Source organism: Hippocampus guttulatus, chromosome 15 (genome assembly GCF_054856545.1).
Source record: "Hippocampus guttulatus isolate MCC_2025c chromosome 15, RoL_Hgut_1.0, whole genome shotgun sequence".
NCBI classification, from domain to species: domain Eukaryota; kingdom Metazoa; phylum Chordata; class Actinopteri; order Syngnathiformes; family Syngnathidae; genus Hippocampus; species Hippocampus guttulatus.
In genome coordinates, this window is record NC_141275.1 from 15,668,388 (window position 1) to 15,681,466 (window position 13,079).

Consider the following 13,079-nt stretch of genomic DNA (forward strand, 5'->3'; position numbering starts at 1 on the left):
CATTTGTCTTTCGTGACCCCTTAGATTTCCCTTCCCCCCCCCCCCCTCCTCCCCAACCGCTCTTCTTTCCGCCGTAGCACTTCCTCACAGTTGACGCGTGTGGGCCAATACATTATTGATGGTGGTCAATGGCTGTTCCATATTAATAACGCCGGGATGAGGAGGAAGCAAAGAAAAACAGCCAACATGGTCGTCACTTCTTTTTTGGGGGGGTGGAGTGTGTGTGTGTGTGGGGGGGGGGGGGGGCTGAATTATTCAGTGTTATTTTTATTCGTATTTTTTTTTCTCTCGGATTTGACGTCAAATAAATAAATAATAGCACCTTTCGAAACGTATCTTGGGAAAAGTTTAGGGGCGGGTTCAAAGTAGTTTTGAGGGCATTCGAACTCAGAAATGCAAATTGGTGTCGGAAGCGAGATGCAAAGTTCTCCCGTGCCAAAAAGCTTTTTCCGTGGCGGTGGTTTGTGTGTGCGTGTGTACCTTTTGCAACGTGGATCAAATGCGGGTTACGGACCTCCAGGTGTGTCATCCCAATACCCCCCCCCCCCGGCCCCCCGGGTCAAATTGCTGCAGCCACAGTGACTCGCCGATGTCAGAAGTGGGACGAGTGACTCATAAGCGATGTCATATCGCGCTTCTTCAGTCACGACGCGATGATGCGACTTCACCATAGTGACATGAATTAGCGACGAACATTGCGCTAAAAAGGTCACCCTGTAATCTGGAAGACTTTGTCAACATGATTTGTGAGAAAAAAAAAAAAAGAACCCACCTGCGGTGACACCCCCCCCCCCCCCCCCGCGCAAATCTGAATCCAATCACATCAACGGCGCCTAAATGTCAATTGTGGGTAATTACAGCGGGCCGGGAAGACAACTTTTTGTGTGGCGTTTGGAATCAACAAGCGCCGCGGTTCACGTGGCTCTTATCGCCGATGCGTCTTCAGCGTGATGCTTGACGTTTTCATTAGAGCACCGTCACGCTGAACGGTCGGCAGTGACAGACTCCACTTAAACGTCCGCCTCGGCCGTTATTTGACACGTTTTTTTTTGTTGTTGTTGTTGTTTTCTGACAAAAGTCAATTTGAAATCGCCTTGTGCTGTATACAGTCCAAGGGCGAAGGGGAGAGTGGGGGGGGGGGGGGGGGGGGGGGGGTGAGGGGGTGCGCCATCGATCGCTGCGGAGAAAATGGGCGAACCCTGGCAATTATTTGCAAGTGAGAGGCCCCAACTTGAATTTGCAGTCTCCGCCAGCCTCTAGATTAAGGCGCAGTGATTGTTTATTGACGAAAACTGTTTTCATCGGCGCGAGGGCCGTCCGGGGGTGCGGGGGGGGGGCCTTCTGAATAATTCCTGGACGTTTGATACGCCAGACAAAACCGGCCGGCGTGACATTTAGAATGTGCTAATCTCCATTTGTGCTCGCTAAAAAACATGGCCCTTGTTTTTTGTTTTTTTTTTTTGGTGGAAGGGGATGTTGGGGCGGTTTTGTGTCATTCCGCTATGACGATGCTCCTTCAACTTTTTTACGCCAAGTAATCCACCCTGAGGACCCCCTTCATGGTTATGTCATCAGATCTCGTCCCAATCGTACTTTTGCCTGTTTTCAGGGAGGCGGCGGGCAACGCCGAAGTGATGCAGCTCGACTTTGAGATGGAGAACTTCACCAGCCTGTCGGTGACTCGCCGCATCAACTGGAACATCGACTACAACGGTCAGAGCCCCCCGCCCGAGTCCGAGAAGGTGGTCACCGAGCTCACCGTGGTTCAGCGGGACATCCAGGCCATCCTGCCCCTGGCCATGGTCAGTTCCACGCACGTCACATGATAGACGGCTAGAGGCTATTCAATGAGCAAGCTAGCTCAAGAGACGAGGCGGGCAGCTAGGTAGACACTAGCTAGCTCGCGAGGTACCAAGCTAGATGGTAAGATGCTAATAATGTGGCTAGCTAGCGCTGCAGACAGACAGACAGCTGGTTGTGTAGCCAGATCCTAGCTAGCTTGGTTGCTCACTTGGTACCTTAACGGATGGAGAAGGGAGCGAGATACGATCTAGCCGGCAAAATTGCATTTTAGAGTTGTCAGAGAATAATCCAATATATCAACATATCCATCCATCCAATATGCCACTCCGGCGCAACCTCAAGGGGCAAACTTAATTGGCTCCGCGAGCCCCTCTGTAACCTGAAGCGCTCGTAAATCGATGTCATGTCCCCCCCCCCGTGAAGTGAAATAAGGATGACAAACTACTCTTCATTTTACGTTATGCGTGTTGCCAATGGAGGTGAAAAAGAAGCACAACATCCCGTCGCGCCATCTGCTCGTTGATGCCGAGACCGTTCGGGTAGCGAAATTAGCATGTAAGCAGACAGAGGTTAATTTTCGATGGACATTTTGTGCAGAACTCGGGATGGTTTGTAAACCACTCGCAGTACCCTGTTATTGCTGTCAAACGAATCACAATTATTATTCCTAGCATTCTTTTTATCAGCATATTTAGCAGTCATCATCATTGCCATGATAGCAGTGGGAAACACGAATCCTTTCATTAGCATGTCATTCATTTTATTTAGTATTTACGTGTACCCAAACAATGCTTGCGAGTCACGCCGCTGCGTTTTTTTTGGTTTGTTTTTTTTATCCCCCATTTGCTTGCTTCCAAGTGCCGCGAGCCCCATTACGCATTCTCCACTTGGAGTTGCACATCTGCTGCAAACATACGGCGCTCGCCGCACACCCGCCAGTCAGTGGGCCCCCTTGACATTTGGAGAATTAGCATGCGTCTTGTACGCCGACGCGCGTGCCAAATTTTACACTCCACGCCGCCGTGACTTTTACTCGCAAGCCCGCCGTTGTTGTTTTCCTCGGCTGCGTGCCCTCTTCTTCCTGCCGCGCTTGCGGGGGCTGCGCCGCTTTTGTTTGAATGTTGACGACGACGCTTCATTCATTAGCTGCGTCTTTTGCTCGGGCACTGGGTGGAGTTTATCTTGACGGGACGCGACTGGACGGAATTGTTAGCGTGTGGTCTGTCGGACGTTGAAATTGAAAGAGATCTAAGAGGCATTTTTGCCCAAAAGACTAAGTCTAAATCTAAAATGGCTGACAAAACAACACTGGCAGGTAGCTTGGCACCTAGCTCGTGTTTCTGTGGGATTCGGGCTCGGTCGTCCACAATTATCGCTGACCAGGAAGCTTCATCATCTCATTTTTTTCCCTCACTCAGTTTGCCGCACTGTGCTCGTCAACGTTTGAGTCACTTCTTGGCCTTTCTCTGCATAAATCAACTTTTATGATTTTGTTGTTGCGTAACAACTCGACTGGCAAAGAGCGGGCTGGCGGCTGTCATCTTTTTATTGGTGTCTGTTTATCATCCCGTCTGTGTTTACCTCGTTTGCATACTTTTGCCGCTAATGAGTTCTTCCGGAGATGTCACCTCTTATTTTTTAGCCCCCCCTAAACTTGCCAATTACGTTAAGACGCGCACCTTCATCAGGGAACGTTGCGGAAGCGACGACAGAGAAGATTATCGACTGGTCGCACGGGGGAGAGCGGCGCGCCGTGACCTTATTCATCGATCGGTCACCGCCGCCAGCCCGATTAACATAAGAGTGTGTTGACAAAGCGATTGTTTACTACTTTGCTTGCCGACTTATTTAATGCACTCGACTCGCTGGCCCCTGGAGGAGTTCCTCACTCTGGTCTCCTTTTCCCCCCCACAGGACACGGAGATCATCAACACGGCCGTCCTGACCGGTCGCACCGTGGCCATCCCCGTCAAGATGGTGTCCATCGAGATGAACGGCGCCGTCACCGACGTCTCCGCCTTCGTGCAGTGCAAGTCGGCCAACGAAGACATCGTCAAGGTATCGCAACGCAAACGAGCCAATTCGCTCATTCACTGCCATTGACGACTGTAGACGTCCAAAATACATTTTGGTTCAACGCAACTATTGTGTTCACCTGAAGTTTTTTAAAAATTAAGTTAAATTTTCTGGAGGGAAAAAAAGATATTGTGTTTGGTTGGCGGGGCGGGCGAGGGCGGGTCATCATAGCGCAGGAATAAAGTCAAATTTTGAGACTTCAAAGTCTTTACAACAACCAATATCAATTATGTCAGGATAAAATATAAAACGAATCTTTTCGGAGCAACTACTTATTTTGTCTGGGAAAGAAACCTTAAATTTTAAAACAAGGACAAACATGTACTATGTGATCAGGAAGCTCCATTTTTTTCACCCCAAAAAAAAGTCTGAATTTTTCGATTATAAATTTGTCATTTTTCAAGAAAAATGACAATCTTGACAATCAAGTGCAAAGACTTAAAGAGTAAATGCATTCGATTGCCGTGCCTGTCCCCCATCCAGTAATAATCATTTTTTTCCGGACCCCCAAACAACAGCTGCCGGACCCCAGCGGGTCCGCGCACCCCAGTTTGAGAGCCGCGGCCATAAAATGCGTCTCCCGTCTGGCCGGGGAAGTCAATTTGGGCCGAGTTGATCCGGTTAGGCGGCGGCCGCGGCGCATGAGCATAAAAGCCGCCATGCGAGGCCCCTTCTCAGCGCGTCCTCCTGATTTGATTCCCTTAAATAAAATCAATAGTTCATAAACCGCGGGCAGATACATCAATGCGGGCAAAACAGTAAAAAGCTCCCCGATGTGCTCGCCCGCCGCCCCGTCTCGTGTACTCCGGCCCTCACGTTGTTAACTTTAGTGGCGGGGCTGCAGGCGCAATAAAAATAAATAAATAAATAAATAAAAACAGCGAAACGGACTAAACCAAAGTGCTTCCCCGGGATGCCGAGAGTTGCGGCGCCGCCGTTTTCTGGTATTTGACGGCTTGGCGGCTGGTGAGCCGGCGTTCCGTTTCGCCAAATCGATGGTGGACGAGTCTCGGGATTCAGCCCCGACGAGTCGGAAAGTGAACGGCGGCGGTGCTCCCAATCAATCGGGGGAAAAAATGGCATTGTATAAAAAAATGCAATAATGCATCAATCAATAAACAAGTTATTAGCATGAAACAGTGCTGTTCAAGTCTTTTGCTCACAAGTCATCATCAATCACAAAAATCTGAGCGCAACTGGAAAAAAAAAAAATCAAGAGCACCGATCCTAAAAAAAGTTAGCAACCAAGAAACGATCACCTTGAAGTACATCCAGACAGTATTTTATTTTCCAATCAATGCATATCAATCACAGAAACGTGATCCTGGCCATCATTTACATGACCAACAAGTCAGGTCCAATATTGATCGCAGTTCAGGTCGGAAAAACAAAAAGACCACCCCCCCCCCCCCCCCTCATCTTCAAAATGTCTTTCAAGTGCAGAACCGGATTGATTTGCCCTACGTGGGGGCATATCGCTCCGCTTCTTTTGTAAAGGTTGCCAATTTAGTTCCACGCCGCTGGAGAGGAGTGCGACTCGTCCTGACCGTCAAGACTTTGACTTTTCAGCCTCGTTGCCCGATAGCGGAAAGATCTTGCCACTCTTCTCCCGGGAGATTTTTGTTGGAAGTGGTGGGTCGCAATCTCTTTAAAACGCCCACATTGAAAGTGCAATTGAAGTCGGCCATTTTGCATGGAAGCAGCCATTTTGGGGCCAATTCCATTGCTCCACAGTTCGAAGAATTCAAAAAGCCGTTTTCACCGATCCACATGAAATTAGTTGCACATGTTGATCACAACGGGCCGCACAAAAAAGTCTCAAGGGCCCATGATTGAAATTGACGGCTTGTTTCGAAGCAGCCGTTTTGAGCTGGGATGACACCAAAAAATGGTCACCACCAAAAAAAGCTCACCACTAAATGGCCAAGCTTTTTTTTTTAATTTAATTTTCTTTACCTATGCTGTCCAGTAGTTTGCTGTCACGCCGAGAAAAAGAAGGCGAGGGCGCCATTTTTAACTTGCAGGCCTCGTCTTTTGAAATCATCATAAATCCCCCCTCCCTCCTCCTCTCGTCGAATGCTAAATTATTAATTGAAATGGATCTGGCGGGGCTTTGGGGCTCCCGTCTTGGTGGGGAGGTAATCAGAGATTGTAATCTCCTGCAAATGGAGTTGGGGCCAGCCGCTTTGGACTTCTCCGAGGTGCGGTGCGGCGGATACCTCATAAGAGGGCGTGGCCTGGGGCAGGTTGCCGGCTCATGTGTCCCGCCTCTCCTCCATGTGGAAAATCTCTGTTCTCCATCGGGTTCATGCAATTTTTGCAGGGACTCCACCTTCTGTCCGCAGCCGCCTCCAGAGGTGTATTTGGACGGCGGCGACAAAGAGACGACGTCATTCGCCGCAACGCCCCCCCCCCCCCCCCCCCGGGCCCTGACACTTGGAATACTCGTCAGGGCTCCCGCAGCCATTCTCCGCTGATAAATTTGGCCCGCTAATTGCGAGTCGAAAGCTGTTAGCGACTGCAGCGGGTGTTCCGTTCGCCGGGGTGGCCCCCCACCCCCAACACACACTCCGCCGCAGTGCCGCTAATGCGCCGTGGCATCCGCCGCGGTGCCGGCAGATTGCTCGGGCGGGGACGCGTCACATTGCGTCGTATTTAACGCCGGATGAAAAAGTGGCGGGGTTAATAAGGGCGACGCCACCCAAGGGCCTTTTTCACACGCATCCGTGCCGTTACATTAACGGCTGGAGGAAGAAGCGTCGTCCGTCCTTCAAACCAGCGATGCTTTATTGCCATTCACTCTGTGGGACTTCGCTCACGCGCGGTGGCGCGAACCAAAAATGCTCCGCAGTCGTGCGTCATCCGTTTTATCTTGTGCCGGATGTGCAAAATCACAAACATCTGCAGGATACGTTTGCTCACTTAGAAGCAAAATGGCACACTTCCTGTGTGTTTTTGCCCATGACCTTTTGAAACTTTTTGAATGGGCCGACTTGTGATGGACTACCAAATTCAAGTTTGTCAAGTGCAACTGCAGTCAGCGGCTGATCTCTTTTTTTTTCTTCCAAAATACTTTTAGAAGTGGTTAAGATGACCCTGAAATTCGCTGCTTCAAACCACAAATGGCCACAAATGTCTTCCAGTGCATCTTTGGGCGTGGCTGCTTGAGGCTTTTTTTTGCGGGTCACGTTGCTCACCAAATTTCATGTTGCAAAGTGTGACTAGAGTGGGGGCTGAATTTCGGACTGAAATGTTCCTTCGGGCTTTTTTGGTGGGTCTCATTGTGACGGATGTGCTGACCGAATTTCAGGATGCTCAGAGCAACTGGCTTTGGGGACAGATTTTTTATTTTTTTTAATGCATGATAAAGGTCTTGTCCAAGGCCCCACCTGTGACCCCACCCTCTGCCCCCCCCCTCCCATGTCCATCAACATCCAAAAAATGACTTCCCCGCTTGCGACTTTCACACCTTTTGGGAAAATCTCATCCAAATGCTGTCACGACGACTTTTGTGACTGAATGGGAACAAAGCTCCTCAAGCAGTTTCCCCATCTCGCTCCATTTTACATTCCCCCCCACCCCCCTTTTTTCCGGGCCTCAGATCCTCATTAGCCTCATTAATCTGAGTAACAACAGGCTAATGTCTCTGTAACCGTGTGTGTTGTACGGCTAGCTCGGCTAAATTAGCTGGCATCCGTTTAGCGCACATCCATCACAGCGACGAAAGCTCCTTAGCGGCGACACTGTGCCCGCTAATGCCGAGCCATGTGTCAGCTTTCATTCCATTTAACACACTGTCGCTAGAGAGGGAGGGGAAAGAAGAAAAAAAAAAAGCGAACCCCCGCCGCCTTGGGGCTGGCAATTAATCAGAGAATGTCGGAATATGAGGAGAGCTGATGGCGCTTCCTTGTTTCCGCATGTCATTCATTTGTGACACGTCCATACAAATTGAAGGAGATTATGGTGTGTGCGTGTGCGTGTGTGTGTGTATGCGATCCACTTATGCGGTAGCAGGTAATTAACGCGCAGCGGCATCTGGGCACTGGCAAACACAAGCGGCAGTTGTTTGAGGCGCGGCTGTCCTGAGCAGACCTTGGCAGGCTGCAATGGAGATTTGGAGACGAGATTTTCTTCTGGTGTTTTTTTTTGTTTGTTTGTTTTTTGCCGTTGTTTTGGTTTGTGGATTTTTCATTTCTCTCAATTATGTTTTTTCACGCTGGGGGACAAGGACCGGGCTGGTATACTGTAAATGAATGAATGAATGAATGAATTGTTGATTAAGCAGCTTTTCGTGAAAAGCCTAAAAAAAAAATTAAGATTTTTAAAGATTTGAGGGGAAATTTCAATACATTGATACATTTATTCCCTGATTACATTGTACATTTTTACCTTTTCATTTTTAATTTTTAAATATTTTTGCTCATTAAATATTTTTGATTTTTTTCATTTCACATATATATTCATTTCTATTTCCTCATACCCGATTTCAAAATATTTGTAATTTGTCTTCCCATTTTTAAGCCAGGCTAATTGAATCTCTCACTTTTTAAATGTATACATTTTTTCCATTTTCATGCATTTGTGTTAACTCCTTTCAATCTGAATAACATTTTTTAAATTAAAAAATCGATATTAATTTTTTACATCCGGTAAAGTTTTATGTAATGCCCGTTTGGTTTTTTTTTTTTTTCCCCCTTCTCCCCTGTGCCCGGTTGACAGGATGCCACAGTGCCTTATCTCTCTTGCCTTCACATGGCGTCTGTTGGGGGCCGGCGGTGGCGCGCGTTGGCCTTATCTTCTGTTTGACATCATGTGCGCCAACACAACGGGAACAAAGAATGGAAGGAGTGACGACTATTTTTAGCATCCAGGTGGCCGGGATGTTTGTTGACTCAACCGAAGATGGGCAGAGGCACAAAATGACGCTGCATGGCCTGCCTCCTGGATGCTAATCGCCGCTAGCATGAGATCATCTTTGTGTTCAGGATGGACCTTAAAGGGGAAGTCAACCGGCCATTTTGCCTCACCGTCGCTCAGGTATCGGCCGATCGCGGCGCAACTGTTTTCTGAAGCTGAGCCGCGATTGGTCGTTCCACGAGCAACTCTGATGTCATTTTCAGTCGACAGCAAGTGGCAAAACGGCCGCCGCCTGAGATGGACAAAAACGACGGGATTTTGCTGTTGATTCCGAGTCCACAAACACAATATTCGTCCTGAGGTCGTGTTTGGACTAGTGAAGGCGCATAGAAGATATTATTGTAAGAAAAACAAAAATTAATTGGTGGTTTATTTTCCCTTTATGCAACCACAGTAGCATTTCCATCTCACGTTCGAGGAACTTTCAGTCCTTTGTATGAAAAAGATCAGATCCTCAGATCCCTCGAATGGCGCGGACCCCCTCCCAGAGCTTCCCCCCGCATTCATTCTTCTGGCCTCGATCAATGACCTCGGAACCGTCAGGTGTGCTGTCTTTCTCGCGCCTGAAGTCCCGGCATTAAATTAGCAGAGGCACGGTTAGCCAAGCAAGCGCACTCAATATCGCACGGCTCGCTTGCTTGCGGCTTTAATGGATACTGAAAAATGATGAATGATGTCGGCGAGACCCTTCCAACGCGCCGCAACACCTGTTCTTGTCTGTGGACTTTTTTTTTTTTTTTTTTAGACGGCCTCATCTGCATATCACCCGTCCTTCCCGTTTTCCGCTCCCGGTGGCGTCGATTCCAAATGGTTTACATACGAGACGACAGAGGCAGGCGAGAAAGTGACACACTACGCCCAATATCACGGTTTCGCCCTGTTAACTCTTACGATCCGTCCCGCCTCGCACGACCTTGAGGACAAGCGCGACTTTTATTACCCTGTTAGCCCATACGGAGAGCCGCGGTACCTCCGCCAAGGAGCTTACGTCGTCGCTGCCGCTTGCGAGTTAGTTTACGGCGCGAGAATCGATTTGATGGATTTCCAGTCAACGGGACGGGGTGGGGGCAAAGCGCTGTTGAGCAAGGAAATCATTTGAGATTGTGACGCTTTCCACATAGGAATGGCGTTGATCCAAATGGGGATTTTTCTTCTTCTTTTTTTTTTTTTTTTTTTCACTCTTCAGTGCTCAGTTCGTCTTTGCAATTGTCCCGTACGTAGTACACATTGGAGACCTGGAATTTCAACCAAAATGTCCCGCATGGCACCTTCAGACTGCTCCTCGGTTTCTTTTGTGAGCTGTAGTCATGGTAATCGTTCTTCGCAGAGGACAAAGAATATCCGCCCGTGAGCAATATCATATTTCCCGCTTAAAGACTGTGACACGTCGATGCTAAGAGTGCTTTGCGTCGCTTGTTCGATTTCTGTGCTGCTCTTGGCAAATTTTTGCCCCTCGTCTTATATTTGCCGCGCGCCAAGACTCGGCCTCGGAACAGCAAATAAACGATGAGATTGACAGCAAGCTACGTGCTCGCTCCGTATATCATCACCCGTGGCCCGCCACCCCCGCTCTGCCGCTGAGGCGACCGTTCCCATATAGAGCCGCGCTCCTTACCTTGACCTTTCCCCTCGCTTTGTGCGGCAGGTCTCCATGAATTGCGACTATGTGTTTGTCAACGGCAAGGAGACGCGAGGCTCCATGAACGCCAGGGTCATCTTCAGCTACGAGCACCTGAGCGCACCCCTGGAGCTCACCGTCTGGGTGCCCAAGCTGCCTCTGCGGGTGGAACTGTCCGACGACAACCTGAGCTTCATCAAGGGCTGGCGGGTCCCCATCCTGCCTGACCGCAGGTGAGGCGCCATTTTGTTTAAAAAAAAAAAAAAAAACAGCAAAATAAGGACCATTGTAATTGAGGAGGAAAAAAAAAACAAAAAAACATTTTGCAGTTCTCAAAACCGATCTTGGCCTCCAGACCGGTCTCAAGACTTTGTGGCATATTATCCGGCCCTAATTATCGGTCACTGGTCTCGGCAGGCTTCACGAGTAGCCGATAGCTCGAAACAAATCCTGTCTGGGCCCGCTACGATCGTTGCGATCGGTACTCACCTACCCCGCATACGAAACTTCATTCATTTGCTTCGTTTGTGTTGCGGCGATAAACTGAAGATGTTGTTGGTGGTTAGCGGTTAGCACGTGAACAATGGCATCTTCTTATCGTGGCTTTACAGCGCACGAGCTATTTATAACATTTCGAGGGTTCTCGAGCTTAACAATTCTTTTTCCTCAGGTCTTTATTTCCGTCACACTCATTATCTAAAAAGTATTGAACCCGCTGGTCAAAAAATACTTGGAAGTGAGAACCAGGAGTCTTTTTTTTTAAAATGTTTTTCTGGTCTTGTTTTGTTGCAATTAGACAGCGCCGCGCCGCGCCGCGCCGCCGTAGCTTTGCCAAACGAGGCTCTCAGGTGCGATTTGATCCGCTTTGTCATGTCGGCGTCAGAGCCCTCCCGACGCATTTAGCCGACGAGGCCGAGCCGGAGCCTTGATTAGCGCCGTGAGGATGCGTACGCGAGGCTTCTCAGAACAAACAAGTGCTTTTCGCACCTCGGCGCTTTGCTCCGGAACAATCGCAGCTGTTGAGTCGTGCGTGTTTTGTCTCAATGACAATTTCATTTCATGTCGCTGCATTTTTCTTTCAGCTCGTTTTTAAAACGCGAACATTTGGAGAGAAATGTATTTTTGGTTTTGTTTTTTTTCTTAGTAAAGCGCACACAAAGGCAGCACGACGCGCTTGGGCTATTTATCTTTCAGTAGCACGACTGACTGAAAGATACGCCGCTTCATCATGGCCTCCAATGGGAGATTGAAACTTGACTGAGTTCTGTCGCCCTCTGTGGTGGACTAGCGCATTACAAGAAGATAACTTGCAGAGTGCTTGTTCGTGTTGTGGATAGACACAAACATTTTTTTGTTCTAATGTTCCGAATTTAAGGGTGTCGCTCGACTGACAAATGGCCGTCAGGAGCATGCCAGTCATTTGTGGCGCGCTAACAAACAGGCCCACGACGCATCATTTGGGAGATGTTTAATGGCGCTATTAAGAGCGTGCCGGTGCTTGGCCTGGCTGGCGTCCTCGCCGCCGGAGTTCATCACCATCCACCCCAAAGCGCTCCAACGCCCGCGGAATACAAACGACGCCTTTAAAGCGCTGGCGTAGGGACGGGTGGGAGACTTCAAGTGACCCTCAGCGCCTTTTTAAAAAAAAAATAAATATTCCCACTAACGGGTTCATTCACTGAACCTGTTTGTACACGGAGGATGCGTTCCAGAAACACGGGTGATAGCTGCGAAATAGAAGGCCCCTATTAAAAAAAACACACACACGAATAATACCGTTACTTATTTTTTTTTTTTTTTAATAGATGCGTTTAAACACACTTTTTATCGTCTGCCCTAATGTTTCTTCTCACTCTGGCAGTGGCAAAATGGGAGACTGTCGTATAAAATTACACCAGAATTGAAAGGAAGACTTGCTCGAGCGAATCATTTTTACGACAGGGCGGGGGGGGGGGTCGTAATATTACAACAACAAATTCATAATATCAGGAAAACTAGCTAGCTCATATGCGTGTGCATACATCTATGATGTATAAAAAAAAATTAAAAATCCGGGGGGGGGGGGGTAATTCCATGTGGATGTTCGCTCTTGAATGACACTGCTTGAACAGATTGTTCTGCCCCGCCTCCGGTTCCGTTGACTTGCCGCAGGGGTGGACCTTCGCTCACTCCCGCAGCAGCAGCAGCAACAACAATGAAGTCTCCCGGCCCGCAGTGTCGCTTTGTGACGAGTCAGCCGGACAATAATCGGATGAGACGCTTTTCATCTGGCCCGGCGACAATCTCAGGCCGAGCCCAAAAGCGCCGCACGTCTCGCGCGGAGCCGAAGCGCCTCGGCGTCTGGCCCCCGTTTTACTTCGGCCGCCTGCGTTTTTAAGTCAACGACTTCCGTCCGTGCGCCAGACTCGCTTACCTGAGCGCACGCTGGCGAGCCGTGTCCCGCGGGGCTCCCGTTCCGATGGCGCCAGACGCCAAACGAACCCCAGACGGCAGTCTGGGCGCGCAGGCCGACTGTAAACGGATCGGCAAGGACGGCATCAATTCATTTGAGAGGGATTTAGTTGGAAATGGTACCAAGGAGGGGGGAAAAAAAATAAAAGTCACTGATGATGTCATCAATGGCTATTAAGAAACATCAGCGATGCTGTAAACATGGCGCTCTCCG

General features: G+C 49.0%; 1 protein-coding gene across 2 annotated transcripts in view; it reads left to right on the plus strand.

Moving 5' to 3' along the window:
* tmem132e (transmembrane protein 132E) overlaps window positions 1-13,079 on the plus strand; it is a 131,175-nt gene that overhangs the window by 111,219 nt on the left and 6,877 nt on the right. For both annotated transcript variants that reach the window (XM_086130948.1, XM_086130947.1), the window contains exons 4-6: window positions 1,610-1,802; window positions 3,718-3,861; window positions 10,442-10,647. In XM_086130948.1, coding sequence (XP_085987074.1) covers window positions 1,610-1,802; window positions 3,718-3,861; window positions 10,442-10,647 — 543 coding nt within the window. The remainder of the gene's footprint in view (window positions 1-1,609; window positions 1,803-3,717; window positions 3,862-10,441; window positions 10,648-13,079) is intronic.